Here is a 24,519-nt window from a genome sequence, read left to right on the forward strand (position 1 = left end):
AACACTCTCTGTTTCTCCATCTCTCTCGCTCAATTCAATTACATTTCAATTCAAATACATTTTTACATTTTAGGGCTTTATTGGCATTGGGAATATATGTTAACATTGCCAAAGCAAGTGAAATAGATAAAACAAAAGTGAAATAACCAATCAAAATTAACAGTAAACATTACATTACAAAAGTTTCAAAATAATAAAGACATTACACATGTCATTATGTGTGTATATATAATGTTGTAACAATGTGCAGATAATACAAGTACCAAAGGGAAAATAAATAAACATAAATATGGGTTGTATTTACAATGGTGTTTGTTCTTCACTGGTTGCCCTTTTCTTGTGGCAACAGGTCACAAACCTTGCTGCTGTGATGGCACCCTGTGGTATTTCACCCAATAGAATTTCTACCCCCAAGCCATGACTCCTTAACATCTAATTAAATTGCTATCCAGACTGTTTGCATTGCCCTCCCCCCACCCCCACACACCTCCTCTTCTACGCTGCTGCTACTCTCTGTTTATTATCTATGCATAGTCACTTTAGTAACTCTACCTACATGTACATATTACCTCAACTACCTCACTAACTGGTGCCTCTGCACATTGACTCTGTACCGTAATACCCTGTATATAGCCTCCACATTGACTCTGTACCGTAATACCCTGTATATAGCCTCCACATTGACTCTGTACCATAACACCCTGTATATAGCTTCCACCTTGACTCTGTACCGGTACCCCCTCTATATAGCCTCCACATTGACTCTGTACCGGTACCCCCTGTATATAGCCTCCACATTGACTCTGTACCGGTACCCCCTGTATATAGCCTCCACATTGACTCTGTACCGTAACACCCTGTATATAGCCTCCACATTGACTCTGTACCGTAACACCCTGTATATAGCCTCCACATTGACTCTGTACCGGTACCCCCTGTATATAGCCTCCACATTGACTCTGTACCACTACCCTTTGTATATAACCTCGCTATTGTTATTTTACTGCTGCTCTTTAATTACTTGTTCCTTTTATTTCTTATTCTTATTTTTTAAACTGCATTGTTGTTTCGAGGCTTTGTAAGTCAGCATTTCACTGTAAGGTCTACTTGTTGTATTAATACAATTTGATTTGAGTTCAGCAGCCAAGTAAAGTTACGCCAACTGAGCGGGAATCAGAGGTAGGGAGGTAGGGAGGTAGGGAGGTAGGGAGGTAGGGAGGTAGAGAGAGAGAGGTAGAGAGAGAGAGAGAGGTAGAGAGAGAGAGAGAGGTAGGGGGAGAGAGAGGTAGTGGGAGAGAGAGGTAGGGGGAGAGAGAGGTAGGGGGAGAGAGAGAGGTAGGGGGAGAGGGAGGAGAGTCACCTCGACCTGTCCAGGCCTGCTAACCCTGCAGCACATTAACAAAGCCTCGCCCAACCACCCTCCCCCCCTCTCTACAAAGAGGGATCCGGTGCTTTGAAGATACACCCTTCACAGGCCAAATGTGCCAATGACTAGGACATCATCCCTCCCCTTCACTCTCTCTTTCTGTCTTTCTGTCTCTCTGTCTTCCCCTCTCTCTCCCCTTCTTTCTCTCTGCCTCTCCCTTACATTTACGTTTTAGTCATTTATCAGACACACTTTTCCAGAGCGACTTCCAGGAGCAATCAGGGTTAAGTGCCTTGCTCAAATGCACATCGATAGATTTTTCACCTTGTCAGCTCGGGGATTCGAACCAGCGACTTTTCGTTTACTGGCCCCCCAGCGATTTTTCGGTTACTGTCCCCACGCTCTAACTGCTATGCTACCTGCCCTCCACCATCCCTCCACAACACTACTGTCAATAATGATCACTGTGCAAAATATCACTTATACGTTTGTGCATGGCTTGGCCTCAGAGGAGAGGAGAGGGGGATGAGGAGAGAACAGAAATGTTTTATCTTTTCTCGGTAACCATTTGGTTCGCTCACATAGTTTCTAAGGCAATGCAGGTCCTTCAGAAAGTATTCATACGCCTTGAATTATTCCACATTTTACTTGTGTTACAGCCTGAATTCAAAATGGATTCAATATATTTTTTTTCTCACCCATCTACGCACAATACCCCATAATGACAAAGTGAAAACATTTGACTGACCTTCATGTCTTAAAGTAATGATGGACTGTCATTTCTCTTTGCTTATTTATGCTACCTGAGCAGCTTACCGATCGCTGCAGCTGTACATAGCCCATCTATAAATAGCCCATCCAATCTACCTACCTCATCCACATATTGTTTTTATTTACTTTTTTTGCTCTTTTGCACACCAGTATTTCTACTTGCACATCATCATCTGCTCATCTATCACTCCAGTGTGTAATTGCTAAATTGTAATTACTTCGCCACTACGGCCTATTTATTGCATTACCTCCCTAATCTTACCTCATTTGCACACACTGTATATAGATTTTCCTATTGTGTTATTGACTGTACGCTTGTTTATTCCATGTGTAACTAAGTGTTGTTTTTGTCACACTGCTTTGCTTTATCTTGACCAGGTCGCAGTTGTAAATGAGAACTTGTTCTCAACTGGCCTACCTGGTTAAATAAAGGTAATATATATTTATTTTAGCTGTTCTTTCTAAAATATGGACTTGGTCTTTTACCAAATAGGGCTATCTTATGTATACCACCCCGACCTTGTCACAACACAACTGATTGGCTCAAACGCATTAAGAAGGAAATAAATTCCACAAATTATCTTTTAACAAAGCACACCTGTTATTTAGCCAATATTGGCCTCATAGTGAAATCCCTGCAGTTTCCTTCCTCTCTGGCAACTGAGTTAGGAAGGACACCTGCATCTGTGTAGTGACTGGGTGTATTGATACACCATCCAAAGTGTAATTAATAACTTCACCATGCTCAAAGGGATATTCAATGTCTGCTTTTTTTTTGTTTTACCCATCTACCAATAGGTGACCCTCTACGTGTGGTTGCACAAGCATTTCGCTACACTAGCATTAACATCTGCTAACCATGTGTATGTGACCAATAACATTTGATTTGATTTGAATCTGTTTGAAATTCACTGCTTGACTGAGGGACCTTACAGATCAAATCAAAGTTTATTTGTCACGTGTGCCGAATACAACATTTCACCTTACAGTGAAATGCTTACTTACAGGCTCTAACCAAAAGTGCAATTTTAAAGTAAAAAATGGGTATTAGGTAAACAATAGATAAGTACATTTACAGTTGAAGTGGGAAGTTTACATACACCTTAGCCAAAAAAGCATTTAAACTCAGTTTTTCACCATTCCTGACATTTGATCCTAGTAAAAATTCCCTGTTTTAGGTCAGTTAGGATCACCACTTTATTTTCAGAATGTGAAATGTCAGAATAATAGTAGAGGGAATTATTTATTTCAGCTTTTATTTCTTTCATCACATTCCCAGTGAGTCAGAAGTTTGCATACACTCAATTAGTATTTGGCAGCATTGCCTTTAAATTGTTTAACTTGGGTCAAACGTTTTGGGTAGCCTTCCACAAGCTTCCCACAATAAATTTGGTAAATTTCGGCCCATTCCTCCTGACAGAGCTGGTGTAACTGAGTCAGGTTTGTAGGCCTCCTTGCTCTCACACGCTTTTTCAGTTCTGCACACAGATTTTCTATGGGATTAAGGTCAGGACTTTGTGATGGCCACTCCAATACCTTGACTTTTGTTGTCCTTAAGCCATTTTGCCACAACTTTGGAAGTATGCTTTGGGTCATTGTCCATTTGGAAGACCCATTTGCGACCAAGCTTTAACTTTCTGACTGGAGAATCTCCATCAGACCGGAGAATCTTGTTTCTCATGGTCTGAGTCCTTTAGGTGCCTTTTGGCAAACTCCAAGCGGACTGTCATGCCTTTTACTGAAGAGTGGTTTCTGTCTGGCCACTCTACCATACAGACCTTATTGGTAGAGTGCTGCAGAGATGGTTGTCCTTCTGGAAGGTTCTCCCATCTCCACAGAGGAACTCTGGAGCTCTGTCAGAATGGCAATCGGGTTCTTGGTCACCTCCCTGACCAAGGCCCTTCTGCCCCGATTGCTCAGTTTGGTCGGGCGGCCAGCTCTAGGAAGAGTCTTGGTGGTTCCAAACTTCTTCCATTTAAGAATGATGGAGGCCACTGTGTTCTTGGGGTCCTTCAATGCTGCAGAAATGTTTTGGTGCCTTTCCCCAGATCTGTTCCTCAACACAATCGTGTCTCTGAGCTCTAAGAACAATTCCTTCGACCTCATGGCTTGGTTTTTGCTCTGACATGCACTGTCAACTGTGGGACCTTTATATAGACAGGTGTGTGCCTTTCTAAATCATTCCCAAGCAATTGAATTTACCACAGGTGGACTCCAATCAAGTTGTAGAAACATCTCAAGGATGATCAATGGAACCAGGATGCACCTGAGCTGAATTTTGAGTCTCATAGCAAAGGGTCTGAATGTTATGTAAATAAGATATTTCTGTTTTTTAGCTTTAAAAGATTTGCTAACATTTCTAAAAATCTGTTTTTGCTTTATAATTATGAGGTATTGTGTATGGACTGATAAATAATTTGCATTTATTTAATCCATTTTAGAATAAGGGTGTAAAGTAACAAAATGTGGGAATTTTTTTTTTTCAAAGTTTCTGAATACTTTCCGAATGTACTGGTATACTTATAGGGACCAAATTATGTTTTTTTGTGACAGAGAGGGGAGGGGAGAGGAGGAGAGGGAAGGAGAGGAGAGGAGGTTAAGAGGAGAGGAGGTTAAGAGGAGAGGAGGTTAAGAGGAGAGGAGAGAATAAGAGGAGAGGAGAGGACCTAACTCCCTTACTCCTGTCCCTCACTCCTTACCAAACTCCCTCACGCCTTCCCTCACTCCTTACCAAACTCCCTCACTCCTTACCTAACTCCCTCACTCCTCTCAAATCCTCTGTATCACTTTATATAACCTTTTCATCTCATTAAGTGAGGGAGTTAGATGAGGGGTGAGGGAGTTAGATGAGGGGTGAGGGAGTTAGTTGAGGGGTGAGGGAGTTAGATGAGGGGTGAGGGAGTTAGATGAGGGAGTTAGGTGAGGGGTGAGGGAGTTAGTTGAGGGGTGAGGGAGTTAGATGAGGGGTGAGGGAGTTAGATGAGGGGTGAGGGAGTTAGGTGAGGGGTGAGGGAGTTAGGTGAGGGGTGAGGGAGTTAGGTGAGGGGTGAGGGAGTTAGGTGAGGGGTGAGGGAGTTAGATGAGGGGTGAGGGAGTTAGATGAGGGTAGGAGTAAGGTTCAGACCATTTTCACCCCATAATTCATCACCTCCCCACCACCTTGTCCCCCCCCCACCATGTTCCCTGGCCCCTTCCCCTGGCCCTGGCCCCCACCCCCACCATGTTCCCTGGCCCCTTCCCCTGTCCCCTGGCCCCCACCCCCACCATGTTCCCTGGCCCTGTCCCCCGGCCCCCACCCCCACCATGTCCCCTGGCCCCCACCCCCACCATGTTCCCTGGCCCCTTCCCCTGTCCCCTGGCCCCCACCCCCACCATGGTCCCTGGCCCTGTCCCCCGGCCCCCACCCCCACCATGTCCCCTGGCCCCCACCCCCACCATGTTCCCTGGCCCCCACCCTCACCATGTCCCCTGGCCCCCACCCCCACCATGTTCCCTGGCCCCTTCCCCTGGCCCCCCACCCTCATCATGTTCCCTGGCCCCTTCCCCTGGCCCTTTCCCCTGGCCTCTACCATGGTCCCTGGCCCTTTCCCCTGGCTCTTGTCCCTCGGGCCTGTCACCTGGCCCCCACCCCCACCATGTTCCCTGGCCCTTTCCCCTGTCCCCTGGCCCCCACCCCCACCATGTTCCCTGGCCCTTTCTCCTGGCCCCTGGTCCTGCCCCCTGTCCCCCCACCACTGTAAAATATAGTAGCAGATCACATAATGGGATAATGCGTTGTCCCCAATGGGACCCTATTCCATATGTGTGCACTGCCTTTGACCAGGGCCCATAATGCACTATGCAGTTAATAGGCTGCTATTTTGGACACAACCAGAGTGTTAATGTAATTCTCATATGAAACCATGTAACTGTCACTTTAAGAGATGTGGTACATTATAACCTCTCATGTCTATGGGTTTTCATAGTGAAGATACAGCAAAAAGCTTTGATGTAAAACATCCTATTTTCTTATTCACTGTCAGGCTGATATCCTCCCTAATCCCACATGTCATCATTGACCAGGCAGCATCCCAAATGGGATCCTATTCCCTCCCTATATAGTAGCACTCATTTTGACCAAAGCTCTATGGGCCCTGGTCCAAAGTAGTGCACTAAATAATGAATAGGGCCCCATTTGGAATGCTTCCCATTTGGGTGTTTTGACTGTCAACCCCTCCTCCCTTCATCCAGTGTGTTTGGTTAGTGACAGTTGGTCTGCGTGCTATTTCCTATCAGGGTAGGGTGATGTCATCCTGTCATTGGCCAGGTAACGTCAACACGGTTTTGCAGTCTAACCGAAACCAGAGTGAGAGAGAGAGACCTTTTTTAGTTAAAGCTGCAGGGGGAGAGAGAAGGGAGAGCTTTCTCTGTCCCTCTCCCCCCTTCTCTTTCTTTCGCTCTCTGTTTTTCTCTCTGTCTCTCTCTCTCTCTCTCTCTCTCTCTCTCTCTCTGTTTTTCTCTGTCTCCCTCTCTCCCCTTCTCTTTCTCTTGCTCTGTTTTTCTCTCTGTCTCTCTCTCTCTCTCTCTGTTTTTCTCTTTTTCTCCCCTTCTCTCTCTCTGTCCCTCTCTCCCCTTCTCTCTCTCTCTCTCTCTCTCTGTTTTTCTCTCTCTCCCCTTCTCTATCTCTGTCCCTCTCTCTCCTTCTCTCTCTGTCCCTCTCTCCCTGTCTCTCTCTGTGTTTTTCTCTCTCTCTCCCCTTCTCTATCTCTGTGTCTCTCTCCCCTTCTCTCTCTCTCTCTCTCTCTGTTTTTCTCTCTCTCCCCTTCTCTCTATCTCCCCTTCTCTCTCTCTCTCCCCTTCTCTCACTCCCTTGCTCTCTCTCTCTCTTCCTCTGTCCATTTTTCTCTCTCGTTCTCCCTCCCTCCCTCTCTTTATATCTAACTCTCCCTCTCTCTCTATTCAAAGAGCTTTATTGACATGGGAAACATATGTTTACATTACCAAAGCAAGTAGATAATTAACAAAAGTAAAAAGAAACAATAAAAAATTAACAGTAAACATTACACTCACAAAGGTTCCAAAAGAATAAAGACCTTGTAAATATCATATTATTTCTATTTACAGTGTTGTAATGATGTGCGAATAGTATCTCTGTCTCTGATACCGTGTTTTGGTGTGACAGAGACTCTCCTCTCCAGGGCAAAGCTGTATTTTTACTTTAACAGTTGTTGCCAAGGTCAGAGAGGTCAAATCCCCAGTGTGCATTTCTTCTTTGCCTCTAGTTCAAATTAAACTTCATCATTAATTCAATTAAATAATAGTACTATTGTTTCTGGTTTTTGCCTTCAGAAATTATTCAACTCCCTTTTCCCGCATTTTGTTGTGTTACAGTCTGAGATTTTGTGTCACTAATCTACTCACAATATCCCAATATCCCACAATATCCCATCTCATGTCAATTTTGATTTGAGATTTTTATACAAATTAATAAAATATGAAAAGCTGAAATGTCTTGAGTCAATAAATATTCCGTCTTTGTTATGGAAAGCCTAAATAAGTTCAGGAGTAAAAATCACATAATAATTTGCATGGACTCTGTGTGCAATAATAGTGTTTAACATGATTTTTGAATGACAACCTCATCTCTGTACCCCACACATACAGTTGTCTGTAAGGTCCCTCAGTCGAGTAGTGCATTTCAAGCACATATTCAACCAATCAAGGCCAGGGAGGGTAGATGGGTGAAAATAATAGTGAAGTTATTAGTTACACTTTGGATGGTGTATCAATACACCCAGTGACTACACAAATACAGGTGTCCTTCCTAACTCAGTTGCCGGAGAGGAAGGAAACCACTCAGGGATTTCACCATGACTTTAAAACAGTTATTGAGTTTAATGGCTGTGGTAGGAGAGAACTGAGGATGGATCAACAACATTGTAGTTACTCCACAATACTAACCTAAATGACAGAGTGAAAATAATTAAGCCTGTACAGAATAGAAATATTCCAAAACATGCATCCTGTTTGCAATGAGGCACTAAAGTAATACTTCAAATGTCACAAAGTAATGCACTTTTTGTCCTGAATACAAAGTGTTATGTTTGGGGCAAATCTAACACAACACATCACTATGTATCATGCTTCATATTTTCAAGCATGGTGGTGGCTGCATCATGTTATGGGTATGCTTGTCATTGGCATGGACTACAGAGTTTTTTAGGATAAAAATAAATGGAATAGAGCTAAGCACTCCAAAATCATAAAGGAAAACCTGGTTCAGTCTGCTTTCCAACAGACACTGGGAGACAAATTCACCTTTCAGCAGGACAATAACCTCAAACACAAGGCCAAATCTACACTGGAGTTGTTTACCAAGACGACATTGACTGTTCCTGAGTGGCCGAGTTACAGTTTTGACATAAATTGGGTTGAAAATCTATGGAAAGAATGGATAATGTCTATCTAGCAATAATCAACAACCAACTTGACAGACCTTTAATAATGTTTTGAAAGAATAATGGGCAAATATTGCACAATCCAGGTGTGCAACGCTCTTAGAGACTCACAGCTGTAGTTGCTGCCAAAGGTATTTCTAACATGTATTGACTCAGGGGGTGTGAACACTTAACTAATGAAGATATATTAGTGTTTTACTTTTCATTTATTTTAGAAATGTTTTTTATAAATTATTCCACTTTGACAATACAGAATATTTGGTGTAGATTATTGACAAAAAAATGACAATTGAATCCATGTTAATCCCACTTTGTAACACAACTAAATGTGGAAAAAGTCAAGGGTGTTGAACGTTTTCCAAATAGGCCGTTGGAAGTAGAAGTTGACACAGGAACAGGTCTTGCGTGTCCTGCAGGGTTTCTGGCAGGAATGGCAGTTTTACATTCAAGTTCGGGACAGGACAGGACTGGATCTACAGTCCACAGGAACCGGTGGTTTACTACCTTACCTCAGATTCATGCTGAACCATACTTTACACCTTTTATATACGTGTTCATCCGGTTAGTAGATGTGCTGCCTTCATTGCCAAAACCTGGTAATGTGGTTATCAGCTGTGGAAGTATTGCTGAGCAGCAGCCGAACGGAGAAGTTGCTATGGTTACTCACATGCTGAGCGGGGACACACAGACGAGCAGTTATTCCTGTTTTCTGCCCGTATAAATGAGCACGGGATGGGAGTGATTTTTATCTGGACGGGACAGGAAAGTTCTGGGGTTATAGAACTGTTGAGGGATCAGAACAAGACGGGACAGGAATGAATTTGTACTCCCGTGTCAACCTCTAGTCAGACGCCTCTACAGTAGTGTAGTGATAACATAAAAACAGTTTGATTTGTAGATGTGTGATGGAGCTATATGGCTTCCAGTGGTACGTGCAACAAGGAATCATTGTGTGGAGAGGAGAAGAAACTGAAAGAGAGAGAGGACTGGGCTGCACTTCCTAACCTCCTGCCTAATGTATGACCATATTAGAGACAGATATTTCCGTCAGATTACACAGATCCACAAAGAATTATAAAACAAATCCAATTATGAAAAACTCCCATATCTATTGGGTGAAATACCACAGTGTGACATCACAGCAGCAAGATTTGTGACCTGTTGTCACAAGAAAAGGGCAACCAGTGAAGAACAAACACCATTGTAAATACAACCCATATTTGTGACCGATTGGTCTTATGTAGCAACATTTTTAATTGTGTTTTTTACATTTATAAAAGTAGAGACTCAGAGCTACAAAATTGTATATTATACACTACAGTTGAGAAACAATGAAAGTTATTCTGCTTTAAAAGTTGATAAACTTTTGAGAAAATGGCCCTTGAATGTTTTGGTACAGCTACTGGAGAGCTCTTCTTTGTCTTCACCCATTCAGCATCGTTCACACCCTCTTAAGCCTTAGCCCCACCCATCTCTTTAAGGATTTACATGTAAAGCCGTATACTAAATAACCAAAGAGTTCAAGACTAAAGGCTGGTTTATACTACGGGTGTGATCGTAAATTCAATCTGGAGTGCCAGAGTGTGCTTTGGGCGTTCGTAAACTCAGAGCGTTGTCAGATTGTCCATTCGTAAATTCAGAGTGTTTCGCTCTCGGAGCGTTCAGAGTGCACACGGGACGCTCTGGACGATGAGTAGGGTTGATGCGAGAGTTATGACCTAACAAAAGCACCCAAGCTAACTGGCTAACGTTGGCTAGCTTTCTAGCTACTTCCAGACACAAATGAGAGAACAGTTCAATCTGACCATTTTACTCACCATAGCAGAGCTGGTTAGGCTGTTTTCATGTTATCCAGAGCATTGGTGACTGCTACTCTGCTGCTGGCAACAATTTAATTATGATTTTTTTTTCTCAACGTTTAATCGGTGTTGAGCGTTAGTAAATTCGTCAGTTATTCTGCGCTCTCGCACACTCAGACGAGAGTGCTCTGAAATCAGAGTAGATAGCCAGAGTGAATTTACCAGCTATGTCTATCGACGGTTGTCGCGGTGACATAATAAACATTCTATTGAAATAGTTAGTATTTTGTTTATACATGAAGTCTTTTGTTTATACATGAAGCTAGCTAGCTAGCTAAACAATGAACCATAATCCCAACTCATAACGTTACTACCCTGCATGAATCTGCAGGTAGCTAACCAACCAGGTTAATTAATTAACATTAGGCTATAAATAGCAATGCAAATGGCTCTGAGATACAAATAATATTACTACACAGATCATACACGTAACATTAGCTAGCTAGGCAAGTCAGCTAACGGTAGCTAGCTAGGTAACAGTACACATTCACTTCAAATGAAAACGACTTTCTGACGAAATTAGACTCGTATAATATCCGAAAATGTAGCTAGCTAGACTCTTACCCATATACCTGGATGGATTCTTCTCCCTCCCTGTCACGGATGCCATGGTTGCCCTTAGTTTGAAGATGTAATCCGGATACAGGTTTCCCTCATTAAAATGCAATTCATTTTATAACAGTTTTGACATGCGTTTTTCTGGATTTTTTTGTTGTTATTCTGTCTCTCACTGTTCAAATAAACCTACTATTAAAATTATAGACTGATCATTTCTTTGTCAGTGGGCAAACGTACAAAATCAGCAGGGGATCAAATATACCATCCTGCCAGGTTAGAACTGCTGTACCAGCTAGTCTCAGTAAACCATCCTGCCAGGTTAGAACTGCTGTACCAGCTAGTCTCAGTAAACCATCCTGCCAGGTTAGAACTGCTGTACCAGCTAGTCTCAGTAAACCATCCTGCCAGGTTAGAACTGCTGTACCAGCTAGTCTCAGTAAACCATCCTGCCAGGTTAGAACTGCTGTACCAGCTAGTCTCAGTAAACCGTCCTGCCAGGTTAGAACTGCTGTACCAGCTAGTCTCAGTAAACCGTCCTGCCAGGTTAGAACTGCTGTACCAGCTAGTCTCAGTAAACCGTCCTGCCAGGTTAGAACTGTGTCGGTCAGGTAGACCCGTGAAGACCTGTACTCTCCTCTATTGTTCCTCAAGCAAGGGGGAGGCCGATGACATCACAGATGCCCATCCGACCAACTCCTTGAAGTTTACAGTTGGGTCTTAAATACACTATTTTGCTCAAAACATATTTTTTGACCTTTTAGTGTGCTTTACTGTATTTATGCTGGGATATCGCTTTTCAACAGGAACAGTTCAACAGAGCACTGGAGGACGTTTAGGTGTCAAGGTTTAGGGATGGGGTTGTTTTTGTGGAACTCGGGGTGGGTGTCTCTGATTAAATATGTGGAGCTTGCAGTGTGTGTGGATGGATGGTGTTGTTTGGGGTGGGGGAGTGTAGTGTGTGTGAGGTATGGTAGAGTAGGGATGGGGTTGCAGTGTGTGTGTGGATGGATGGTGTTGTTTGGGGTGGGGAGTGCAGTGTGTGTGAGGTATGGTAGAGTAGGGATGGGGTTGCAGTGTGTGTGAGGTATGGTAGAGTAGGGATGGGGTTGTTTGGGGTGGGGAGTGCAGTGTGTGTGAGGTATGGTAGAGTAGGGATGGGGTTGCAGTGTGTGTGGATGGATGGTGCGTGTTCACACTGCCAAGCAGGCTGGAATGGACTTGTGGGCCTGTAGATCATAATGAAATGTTGTTGTTTTGTTCTCTTTCCCTCTCCTTTCCTCTCTCTCTGTCTCCCCCATTCCCCCCTCTCCCCTTCTCCTTTCCCTCTCCTCTCCCTCCCCCCCTCTATCCCCCCTCTCCTCCCCTTCTCTCCCATCTCTCCTCTCCTCCCCCTCTCTTCTCCTCCTCTCTCCCTTCCCTCCCCCTCTTCTCTCCCCCTCTCTCCTCCCTCCCTCCCTCCCTCCCCCTCTTCTCTCCCCCTCTCTCCTCCCCCTCTCTCTCCTCCCTCCCTACCCCTCTTTTCTCCCCCTCTCTCCTCCCCCTCTCTCTCCTCCCTCCCTCCCCCGCTCCTCCCCTCTCCTCCCCCCTCTCTCCTCCTCTCCTCCCCCTCCCCCTCTCCTCCCTTTCCCCTCCCCTCCCCCTCCCCCTCTCCTCCCTTTCCCCTCCCCTCCCTCTCTCCTCCCTTTCCCCTCCCCCTCCCTCTCTCCTGTCCTCCCCCTCTCCTCCCCCTCTCTCTCTCCTTCCCTCCCTCCTCCCTCTCTCCTCCCCTCTCCTCCCTCCCTCCCCCCTCTCTCCTCCCCCTCTCCTCCCTCCCTCCCCCTCTCTCTCCTCCCTTTCCCCTCCCCTACTCCTCCCTCTCTCCTATCCTCCCCCTCTCTCTCCCTCCCTCCCCCTCCCTCTCTCCTGCCCTCCCCCTCTCCTCTCCCTCTCTCTCCGTCCCTGCCTCTCTCCTGTCCTCCCCTCTCCTCCCCCTCTCTCTCTCCATCCCTCCCTCCTCCCTCTCTTCTTTCCTCCCCCTCTCTCTCCCTTTCCCCTCCCCTCTCTCTGTCCTCCTCTCTCCTCTCACTCTCTCTCCCTCCCTCTTCCTCCCTCTTCCTCCCTCTCTCTCTCCTGTCCCCCTCTCTCTCTCCCTCCCTCTCTCCTTTCCTCCCCCTCTCCCTCTCCCTCCCTCCCCCCTCCCTCTCTCCTGTCCTCCTCCCCCTCTCTCTCTCCCTCCCTCCTCCTCACTCTCTCCTGTCCTCCTCCCCCCCTCTCTCCCTCTCTCTCATTCTCTCTCTCATCTCTCCATCTCTCTCTCTCCATTTCTCTCTCTCCATCTATCTCTCTCTCCCATTCTCTCTCCATCTCTCCATTTCTCTCTCCTCCCCCTCTCCTTTCCTTTCCTCCCCCTCTCTCTCCTCCCTTTCCCCTCCCCCTCCCTCTCTCCTCCCTTTCCCCTCCCCTCCTCCTCCCTCTCTCCTGTCCTCCTCCCCCTCCCTCTCTCCTGTCCTCCCCCTCTCTCTCTCCCTCCCTCCCCCTCTTCTCTCCCCCTCTCTCCTCCCCCTCTCTCTCCTCCCTCCCTACCCCTCTTTTCTCCCCCTCTCTCCTCCCCCTCTCTCTCCTCCCTCCCTCCCCCGCTCCTCCCCTCTCCTCCCCCCTCTCTCCTCCTCTCCTCCCCCTCCCCCTCTCCTCCCTTTCCCCTCCCCTCCCCCTCTCCTCCCTTTCCCCTCCCCCTCCCTCTCTCCTGTCCTCCCCCTCTCCTCCCCCTCTCTCTCTCCTTCCCTCCCTCCTCCTTCTCTCCTCCCCTCTCCTCCCTCCCTCCCCCCTCTCTCCTATCCTCCCCCTCTCTCTCCCTCCCTCCCCCTCCCTCTCTCCTGCCCTCCCCCTCTCCTCTCCCTCTCTCTCCGTCCCTGCCTCTCTCCTGTCCTCCCCTCTCCTCCCCCTCTCTCTCTCCATCCCTCCCTCCTCCCTCTCTTCTTTCCTCCCCCTCTCTCTCCCTTTCCCCTCCCCTCTCTTCTGTCCTCCTCTCTCCTCTCACTCTCTCTCCCTCCCTCTTCCTCCCTCTTCCTCCCTCTCTCTCTCCTGTCCCCCTCTCTCTCTCCCTCCCTCTCTCCTTTCCTCCCCCTCTCCCTCTCCCTCCCTCCCCCCTCCCTCTCTCCTGTCCTCCCCCTCTCTCTCTCCCTCCCTCCTCCTCACTCTCTCCTGTCCTCCTCCCCCCCTCTCTCCCTCTCTCTCATTCTCTCTCTCATCTCTCCATCTCTCTCTCTCCATTTCTCTCTCTCCATCTATCTCTCTCCCATTCTCTCTCCATCTCTCCATTTCTCTCTCCTCCCCCTCTCCTTTCCTTTCCTCCCCCTCTCTCTCCTCCCTTTCCCCTCCCCCTCCCTCTCTCCTCCCTTTCCCCTCCCCTCCTCCTCCCTCTCTCCTGTCCTCCTCCCCCTCCCTCTCTCCTGTCCTCCCCCTCTCTCTCTCCCTCCCTCCCCCTCCCTCTCTCCTGTCCTCCTCTCAGCTGGAGATGGACAGAGTGTCCAGATGGACTCCATTAAGTCAGGCTTCGTGGGCTCCCAGGTGGAGCTACGTTGTATCTTCGTTAACTCCAACCCCCCGGTCAAGATCTCTCAGGTGACATGGCAGAAGTTCCTGAACGGCACCAAACAGAACGTGGCCATCGCCAACCCGTCGCTGGGCGTCTCCGTGCTCCCGCCCTTCAAGGAGAGGGTGACCTTCAAGCAGGCGGCGGTCCGCCACCGCACCCCGTCTCTGGAGGACACCACCATCATGTTCTCCAACCTGAGGCTGTCTGATGAGGCTGCATATATCTGCGAGTACACCACCTTCCCTGCTGGGAACCGAGAGAACATGGTCAACCTCACCGTGTTTGGTAACAACCCAATATGACACTACAAGACATTCTAGTCAGCCCCCTCTGTTATAATGACCTGGTAACCAAGACATTCTAGTCAGCCCCCCTCAATTATAATGACCTGGTAACCAAGACATTCTAGTCAGCCCCCCTCAATTATAATGACCTGATAACCAAGACATTCTAGTCAGCCCCCCTCAATTATTATGACCTGGTAACCAAGACATTCTAGTCAGCCCCCCTCAATTATAATGACCTGGTAACCAAGACATTCTAGTCAGCCCCCCTCAATTATAATGACCTGGTAACCAAGACATTCTAGTCAGCCCCCCTCAATTATAATGACCTGGTAACCAAGACATTCTAGTCAGCCCCCCTCAATTATAATGACCTCACACTACAAGACAGTCTAGTCAGCCCCCCTCAATTATAACGACCTGGTAACCAAGACATTCTAGTCAGCCCCCCTCAATTATAATGACCTGGTAACCAAGACATTCTAGTCAGCCCCCCCTCAATTATAATGACCTGGTAACCAAGACATTCTGGTCAGCCCTCCTCAATTATAATGACCTGGTAACCAAGACATTCTAGTCAGCCCCCCTCAATTATACTGACCTGGTATCCAAGACATTCTAGTCAGCCCCCCTCAATTATAATGACCTGGTAACCAAGACATTCTAGTCAGCCCCCCTCAATTATAATGACCTGGTAACCAAGACATTCTAGTCAGCCCCCCTAAATTATAATGACCTGGTAACCAAGACATTCTAGTCAGCCCCCCTCAATTATAATGACCTGATAACCAAGACATTCTAGTCAGCCCCCCTCAATTATAATGACCTGGTAACCAAGACATTCTAGTCAGCCCCCCTCAATTATAATGACCTGGTAACCAAGACATTCTAGTCAGCCCCCCTCAATTATAATGACCTGGTAACCAAGATATTCTAGTCGGCCCCCCTCAATTATAATGACCTGGTAACCAAGACATTCTAGTCAGCCCCCCTCAATTATAATGACCTGGTAACCAAGACATTCTAGTCAGCCCCCCTCAATTATAATGACCTGGTAACCAAGACATTCTAGTCAGCCCCCCTCAATTATAATGACCTGGTAACCAAGACATTCTAGTCAGCCCCCCTCAATCATAATGACCTGGTAACCAAGACATTCTAGTCAGCCCCCCTCAATCATAATGACCTGGTAACCAAGACATTCTAGTCAGCCCCCCCCCCCTCAATTATAATGACCTGGTAACCAAGACATTCTAGTCAGCCCCCCTCAATTATAATGACCTGACACTACAAGACATTCTAGTCAGCCCCCCTCAATTATAATGACCTGGTAACCAAGACATTCTAGTCAGCCCCCCTCAATTATAATGACCTGATAACCAAGACATTCTAGTCAGCCCTCCTCAATTATAATGACCTGGTATCCAAGACATTCTAGTCAGCCCCCCTCAATTATAATGACCTGGTAACCAAGACATTCTAGTCAGCCCCCCTCAATTATAATGACCTGGTAACCAAGACATTCTAGTCAGCCCCCCTCAATTATAATGACCTGGTAACCAAGACATTCTAGTCAGCCCCCCTCAATTATAATGACCTGGTAACCAAGACATTCTAGTCAGCCCCCCTCAATTATAATGACCTGGTAACCAAGACATTCTAGTCAGCCCCCCTCAATTATAATGACCTGGTAACCAAGACATTCTAGTCAGCCCCCCTCAATTATAATGACCTGGTAACCAAGATATTCTAGTCGGCCCCCCTCAATTATAATGACCTGGTAACCAAGACATTCTAGTCAGCCCCCCTCAATTATAATGACCTGGTAACCAAGACATTCTAGTCAGCCCCCCTCAATTATAATGACCTGGTAACCAAGACATTCTAGTCAGCCCCCCTCAATTATAATGACCTGGTAACCAAGACATTCTAGTCAGCCCCCCTCAATCATAATGACCTGGTAACCAAGACATTCTAGTCAGCCCCCCTCAATCATAATGACCTGGTAACCAAGACATTCTAGTCAGCCCCCCCCCCCTCAATTATAATGACCTGGTAACCAAGACATTCTAGTCAGCCCCCCTCAATTATAATGACCTGACACTACAAGACATTCTAGTCAGCCCCCCTCAATTATAATGACCTGGTAACCAAGACATTCTAGTCAGCCCCCCTCAATTATAATGACCTGATAACCAAGACATTCTAGTCAGCCCTCCTCAATTATAATGACCTGGTATCCAAGACATTCTAGTCAGCCCCCCTCAATTATAATGACCTGGTAACCAAGACATTCTAGTCAGCCCCCCTCAATTATAATGACCTGGTAACCAAGACATTCTAGTCAGCCCCCCTCAATTATAATGACCTGGTAACCAAGACATTCTAGTCAGCCCCCCTCAATTATAATGACCTGGTAACCAAGACACTCTAGTCAGCCTCCTCAATTATAATGACCTGGTAACCAAGACATTCTAGTCAGCCCTCCTCAATTATAATGACCTGGTAACCAAGACATTCTAGTCAGCCCCCCTCAATTATAATGACCTGGTAACCAAGACATTCTAGTCAGCCCTCCTCAATTATAATGACCTGGTAACCAAGACATTCTAGTCAGCCCCCCTCAATTATAATGACCTGGTAACCAAGACATTCTAGTCAGCCCTCCTCAATTATAATGACCTGGTAACCAAGACATTCTAGTCAGCCTCCTCAATTATAATGACCTGGTAACCAAGACATTCTAGTCAGCCCCCCTCAGTTATAATGACCTGATAACCAAGACATTCTAGTCAGCCCCCCTCAATTGTAATGATCTTATAACCAAGAGGATTGTCCCTAAAAAGAGAATGTTACAGCTGTGTGAGAAAATGAACATTCTCTTTTTATGCCCTTGAACTTCACTTGACCTGCCCTACACCTGCCGTTGCCCTGTTCTACACCTGCCCTTGTCCTGCCCTAGACCTGCCCTAGACCTGACATTAACTTGCCCTACACCTGCCCTACACCTTCCCTACACCAGCCCTTTACCTGCCCTTGACCTGCCCTTGACCTGCCCTTGACCTCCCCTTAACCTACCCTAGACCTGCCCTACACCTGCCCTACACCTGCCCTTGACCTGCCCTACACCTGCCCTTGACCTGGCATTGACTTGCCCTTAACCTACCCTTGACCTGCCCTAGACCTGGCATTGACCTTCCCTTGACCTGCCCTAGACCTGGCATTGACCTTCCCTTGACCTGCCCAAGACCTGGCATTGACCTGCCCTTGACCTGCCCTAGACCTGGCATTGACCTGCCCTTGACTTGCCCTTGACCTCACCTTGACCTGCCCTTGACCTGGCATTGACTTGCCCTTAACCTTCCCTTGACCTGCCCTAGACCTGGCATAGACCTGGCATTGACCTGGCTTTGACCTACCCTTGACCTGCCCTAGACCTGCCCTAGACCTGGCATTGACCTACCCTTGACCTGCCCTAGACCTGGCATTGACCTGGCATTGACCTACACTAGACCTGCCCGTGACCTGCTCTTGACCTGCCCTTGACCTGCCCTAGACCTGCCCTAGACCTGCCGTTGACCTGCCCTTGACCTGCCCTTGACCTGGCATTGACCTGCCCTTGACCTGGCATTGACCTGGCCTTGACCTGGCCTTGACCTGCCCTTGACCTGCACTAGACCTGGCATTGAACTACACTAGACCTGCCCTTGACCTGCCCTTGACCTGCCCTAGACCTGGCATTGACCTGCCCTAGACCTGCCCTTGACCTGGCATTGACCTACACTAGACCTGCCCTTGATCTACCCTTGACCTGGCATTGACTTGCCCTTGACCTGCCCTAGACCTGGCATTGACTTGCCCTTGACCTACCCTTGACCTGCCCTTGACCTTCCCTTGACCAGCACTTAACTTGCTTGCTTAATTGTGAGGTCAGTCACTATAGCACTCTAACCGTATAAAACCTGCCAGGCCACTCAGCCAGGCTGTTTCTGTGAAAGTGTTGGAGATGTGAAATATTCCATTCATGTAGTTTTCCACAGAAGGAACACGTCGTCATAAAGCACACAGACATATTGCTGTCATGTAACCAGAGATGCTGCAGAGTACAGAGAAATAAATAAGTACAGTGCCTTCAGAAACTATTCTCACCCCTTGACTTTTTCCACATGTGTATGTATTACAGCCTGAATTTAACATGGATTACAGCCTGAATTTAACATGGATTACAGGCTGAATTTAACATGTATTACAGCCTGAATTTAACATGTATTACTGCCTGAATTTAACATGTATTACAGCCTGAATTTAACATGGATTACAGCCTGAATTTATCATGGATTACAGCCTGAATTTAACATGGATTACAGGCTGAATTTAACATGGATTACAGCCTGAATTTAACATGTATTACAGCCTGAATTTAACATGATTACAGGCTGAATTTAACATGGATTACAGGCTGAATTTAACATGGATTACAGCCTGAATTTAACATGGATTACAGCCTGAATTTAACATGGATTACAGCCTGAATTTAACATGTATTACAGCCTGAATTTAACATGATTACAGCCTGAATTTAACATGGATTACAGCCTGAATTTAACATGGATTACAGCCTGAATTTAGCATGGATTACAGGCTGAATTTAACATGGATTACAGCCTGAATTTAACATGGATTACAGCCTGAATTTAACATGGATTACAGCCTGAATTTAACATGGATTACAGGCTGAATTTAACATGGATTACAGGCTGAATTTAACATGTATTACAGCCTGAATTTAACATGTATTACAGCCTGAATTTAACATGGATTAAATGTAGATTTATTTTGTCAGTGGCCTACACATAATACCCCATAATGTCAAACTGGAATTATGTTTTTAGAAATTTGTAAAAAATGAATTCAAAATGAAAATCTGAAGTGTCTTGAGTCAATAAGTATTCAACCCCTTTGTTATGTCAAGGAGCCTACATTCGTTCAGGAGTAAAAATGTGCTTAACAAGTCATAATAAGTTGCATGGACTCTGTGTGCAATAACAGTGTTTAACATGATTTTTGAATGACTACCTCATCTCTCTACCCCACACATACAATTATCTGTAAGGTCCCTCAGTCGAGCAGTGAATTTCAAACACAGATTCAACCACAAAGACCAGAGAGGTTTTCCAATGCCTCGCAAAGCATATGAAAGCCATCTGCAGCTCTTCATATCAAAGCTATCTGCAGCTCTTCATATCATAGCCATCTGCAGCTCTTCATATCATAGCCATCTGCAGCTCTTCATATCATAGCCATCTGCAGCTCTTCATATCATAGCCATCTGCAGCTCTTCATATCAAATATATCTGCAGCTCTTCATATCAAATCCATCTGCAGCTCTTCATATCAAATCCATCTGCAGCTCTTCATATTATAGCCATCTGCAGTTCTTCATATCATAGCCATCTGCAGTTCTTCATATCATAGCCATCTGCAGCTCTTCATATCAAATCCATCTGCAGCTCTTCATATTATAGCCATCTGCAGTTCTTCATAACAAATCCATCTGCAGCTCTTCATATCATAGCCATCTGCAGCTCTTCATATCATAGCTATCTGCAGCTCTTCATATCATAGCTATCTGCAGCTCTTCATATCATAGCCATCTGCAGCTCTTCATATCAAATCCATCTGCAGCTCTTCATATCAAATCCATCTGCAGCTCTTCATATCAAATCCATCTGCAGCTCTTCATATCATAGCTATCTGCAGCTCTTCATATCATAGCCATCTGCAGCTCTTCATATCAAATCCATCTGCAGCTCTTCATATCAAATCCATCTGCAGCTCTTCATGTCAAATCCATCTGCAGCTCTTCATGTCAAATCCATCTGCAGCTCTTCATGTCAAATCCATCTGCAGCTCTTCATATCATAGCCATCTGCAGCTCTTCATATCATAGCCATCTGCAGCTCTTCATATCATAGCCATCTGCAGCTCTTCATATCAAATCCATCTGCAGCTCTTCATATCAAATCCATCTGCAGCTCTTCATATCATAGCTATCTGCAGCTCTTCATATCATAGCCATCTGCAGCTCTTCATATCATAGCCATCTGCAGCTCTTCATATCATAGCCATCTGCAGCTCTTCATATCAAATCCATCTGCAGCTCTTCATATCATAGCCATCTGCAGCTCTTCATATCATAGCCATCTGCAGCTCTTCATATCATAGCCATCTGCAGCTCTTCATATCATAGCCATCTGCAGCTCTTCATATCATAGCCATCTGCAGCTCTTCATATCAAATATATCTGCAGCTCTTCATATCAAATCCATCTGCAGCTCTTCATATCAAATCCATCTGCAGCTCTTCATATTATAGCCATCTGCAGTTCTTCATATCATAGCCATCTGCAGTTCTTCATATCATAGCCATCTGCAGCTCTTCATATCAAATCCATCTGCAGCTCTTCATATTATAGCCATCTGCAGTTCTTCATAACAAATCCATCTGCAGCTCTTCATATCATAGCCATCTGCAGCTCTTCATATCATAGCTATCTGCAGCTCTTCATATCATAGCCATCTGCAGCTCTTCATATCAAATCCATCTGCAGCTCTTCATATCAAATCCATCTGCAGCTCTTCATGTCAAATCCATCTGCAGCTCTTCATGTCAAATCCATCTGCAGCTCTTCATGTCAAATCCATCTGCAGCTCTTCATATCATAGCCATCTGCAGCTCTTCATATCATAGCCATCTGCAGCTCTTCATATCATAGCCATCTGCAGCTCTTCATATCAAATCCATCTGCAGCTCTTCATATCAAATCCATCTGCAGCTCTTCATATCATAGCTATCTGCAGCTCTTCATATCATAGCCATCTGCAGCTCTTCATATCAAATCCATCTGCAGCTCTTCATATCAAATCCATCTGCAGCTCTTCATGTCAAATCCATCTGCAGCTCTTCATGTCAAATCCATCTGCAGCTCTTCATGTCAAATCCATCTGCAGCTCTTCATATCATAGCCATCTGCAGCTCTTCATATCATAGCCATCTGCAGCTCTTCATATCATAGCCATCTGCAGCTCTTCATATCATAGCCATCTGCAGCTCTTCATATCAAAGCCATCTGCAGCTCTTCATATCATAGCCATCTGCAGCTCTTCATATCAAATATATCTGCAGCTCTTCATATCAAATCCATCTGCAGCTCTTCATATCAAATCCATCTGCAGCTCTTCATATTATAGCCATCTGCAGTTCTTCATATCATAGCCATCTGCAGCTCTTCATATCATAGCCATCTGCAGCTCTTCATATCATAGCCATCTGCAGCTCTTCATATCAAAGCCATCTGCAGCTCTTCATATCATAGCCATCTGCAGCTCTTCATATCAAATATATCTGCAGCTCTTCATATCAAATCCATCTGCAGCTCTTCATATCAAATCCATCTGCAGCTCTTCATATTATAGCCATCTGCAGTTCTTCATATCATAGCCATCTGCAGTTCTTCATATCATAGCCATCTGCAGCTCTTCATATCAAATCCATCTGCAGCTCTTCATATTATAGCCATCTGCAGTTCTTCATAACAAATCCATCTGCAGCTCTTCATATCATAGCCATCTGCAGCTCTTCATATCATAGCTATCTGCAGCTCTTCATATCATAGCTATCTGCAGCTCTTCATATCATAGCCATCTGCAGCTCTTCATATCAAATCCATCTGCAGCTCTTCATATCAAATCCATCTGCAGCTCTTCATATCAAATCCATCTGCAGCTCTTCATATCATAGCTATCTGCAGCTCTTCATATCATAGCCATCTGCAGCTCTTCATATCAAATCCATCTGCAGCTCTTCATATCAAATCCATCTGCAGCTCTTCATGTCAAATCCATCTGCAGCTCTTCATGTCAAATCCATCTGCAGCTCTTCATGTCAAATCCATCTGCAGCTCTTCATATCATAGCCATCTGCAGCTCTTCATATCATAGCCATCTGCAGCTCTTCATATCATAGCCATCTGCAGCTCTTCATATTATAGCCATCTGCAGCTCTTCATATTATAGCCATCTGCAGCTCTTCATATCATAGCCATCTGCAGCTCTTCATATTATAGCCATCTGCAGCTCTTCATATTATAGCCATCTGCAGCTCTTCATATCATAGCTATCTGCAGCTCTTCATATTATAGCCATCTGCAGCTCTTCATATCATAGCTATCTGCAGCTCTTCATATTATAGCCATCTGCAGCTCTTCATATCAAATCCATCTGCAGCTCTTCATATCATAGCTATCTGCAGCTCTTCATATCTGCTCCACAGATACAGTTTCTCATTTGAGCGTTCTCTCGTGCTTACCTGAGCCTGCCTTTTGATGTCACTGTAGTAATTTGCTAATTGCCAGCCCTCAAAGGATTTCAATTGGAAGACGTTGTTCATTTTGAAGGCTTCTCCATCTGTTGAAGCTTTCTGACAACTGGGTTTGGCTTTGATCACGTCAGAGAGGGACATTCCTTTCTTGATTTAAATCATCACAAAACCTGTTTTCATCTTTGTCCCACCCTAGATGCATGCATTTCAAATCGTTATCAGTTTATCTGAGGCTTAACATTGAAGTGAAGTTCAAATAATTATAAACCTAGAAGGGAATTATATTGAAAGAAAAATCCACACAAACCGAAAAGTAATTTACTTCACAGAAAGCAATTATTTTTTTAATGATCGGCATTCAAAACAAACTAATAAGACCAGTACAAACGATTTCATTTTATTTTTCCTTGGCTTTTAATAAAAACCTTTTCCACCCTTTAATCACTTTGCTTATTTGATTTAAATCAAGAAAGAGCCTTGTTTGCAGCCTTGTCTTAAGACTAGTCCCTGTATCTCCAGCAGCCTTGTCTTAAGACTAGTTCCTTTATGATGTTTTGATAGGAAATACGTTTGTATTTTGCTATTATTGTTGCTTTTCAATAGTTTCTTCTTGGTGTCAAAAGGACCCCAATTGGTAATCCAAGTTAGTGGCATGAGGGTTAATCACTTTGTTTGTTTTGTTCACGTTTTTTCTCCCTCTTTCCTTCCAGCTCGGCCTCTGACCCGAATGACGTTGACCACGCCCACCATCGTGGCCCGCCCCCAGAAGCGGAAGATGACCGTGGCGACCTGCCTCTCGGCCAATGGGAAGCCTCCGAGCGTGATCAAGTGGGACACGAGGCTGAAGGGCGAAGCCACGTTCCAAGAGACGCAGAATGCCAACGGCACGGTGACCGTTAGGAGTAACTATGTGGTCGTGCCGAGCAGAGAGACACACAAACAGAAACTCACCTGCATCGTAACCTACAACAACGAGAGGATTACAGACAGTGTCGTGCTCAACGTGCAATGTGAGTTATCACAGTTTTATCACAGTTATTTTCATGTCAATCAATCAATCAATCAACCAATCAATCAAATTTCCCCAAAGGGAAATGTGGTTTCTGGGCAGGATTTACATGATTAATACACTATATCATACAAAACACACTAGTCACAAAACAAAGCACATAACATTTATTTAACTAGGCAAGTCAGTTAAGAACACATTCTTATTTTCAAGGGGCAGATGACAGATTTTTACCTTGTCAGCTCGGGGATTCAATCTTGCAACCTTACGGTTAACTAGTCC

The 24,519-nt window shown here is 45.3% G+C and overlaps 1 protein-coding gene across 1 annotated transcript in view; it reads left to right on the forward strand.

Moving 5' to 3' along the window:
• Positions 1–24,519, forward strand: part of LOC115163869 (nectin-1) — a 156,178-nt gene that overhangs the window by 64,126 nt on the left and 67,533 nt on the right. The window contains exons 2-3 of the mRNA XM_029716082.1: positions 14,479–14,850; positions 23,939–24,238. Of these exons, the coding sequence (XP_029571942.1) occupies positions 14,479–14,850; positions 23,939–24,238 (672 nt within the window). The remainder of the gene's footprint in view (positions 1–14,478; positions 14,851–23,938; positions 24,239–24,519) is intronic.

The sequence above is a fragment of the Salmo trutta genome, chromosome 26, assembly GCF_901001165.1.
Source record: "Salmo trutta chromosome 26, fSalTru1.1, whole genome shotgun sequence".
NCBI classification, from domain to species: Eukaryota; Metazoa; Chordata; class Actinopteri; order Salmoniformes; family Salmonidae; genus Salmo; species Salmo trutta.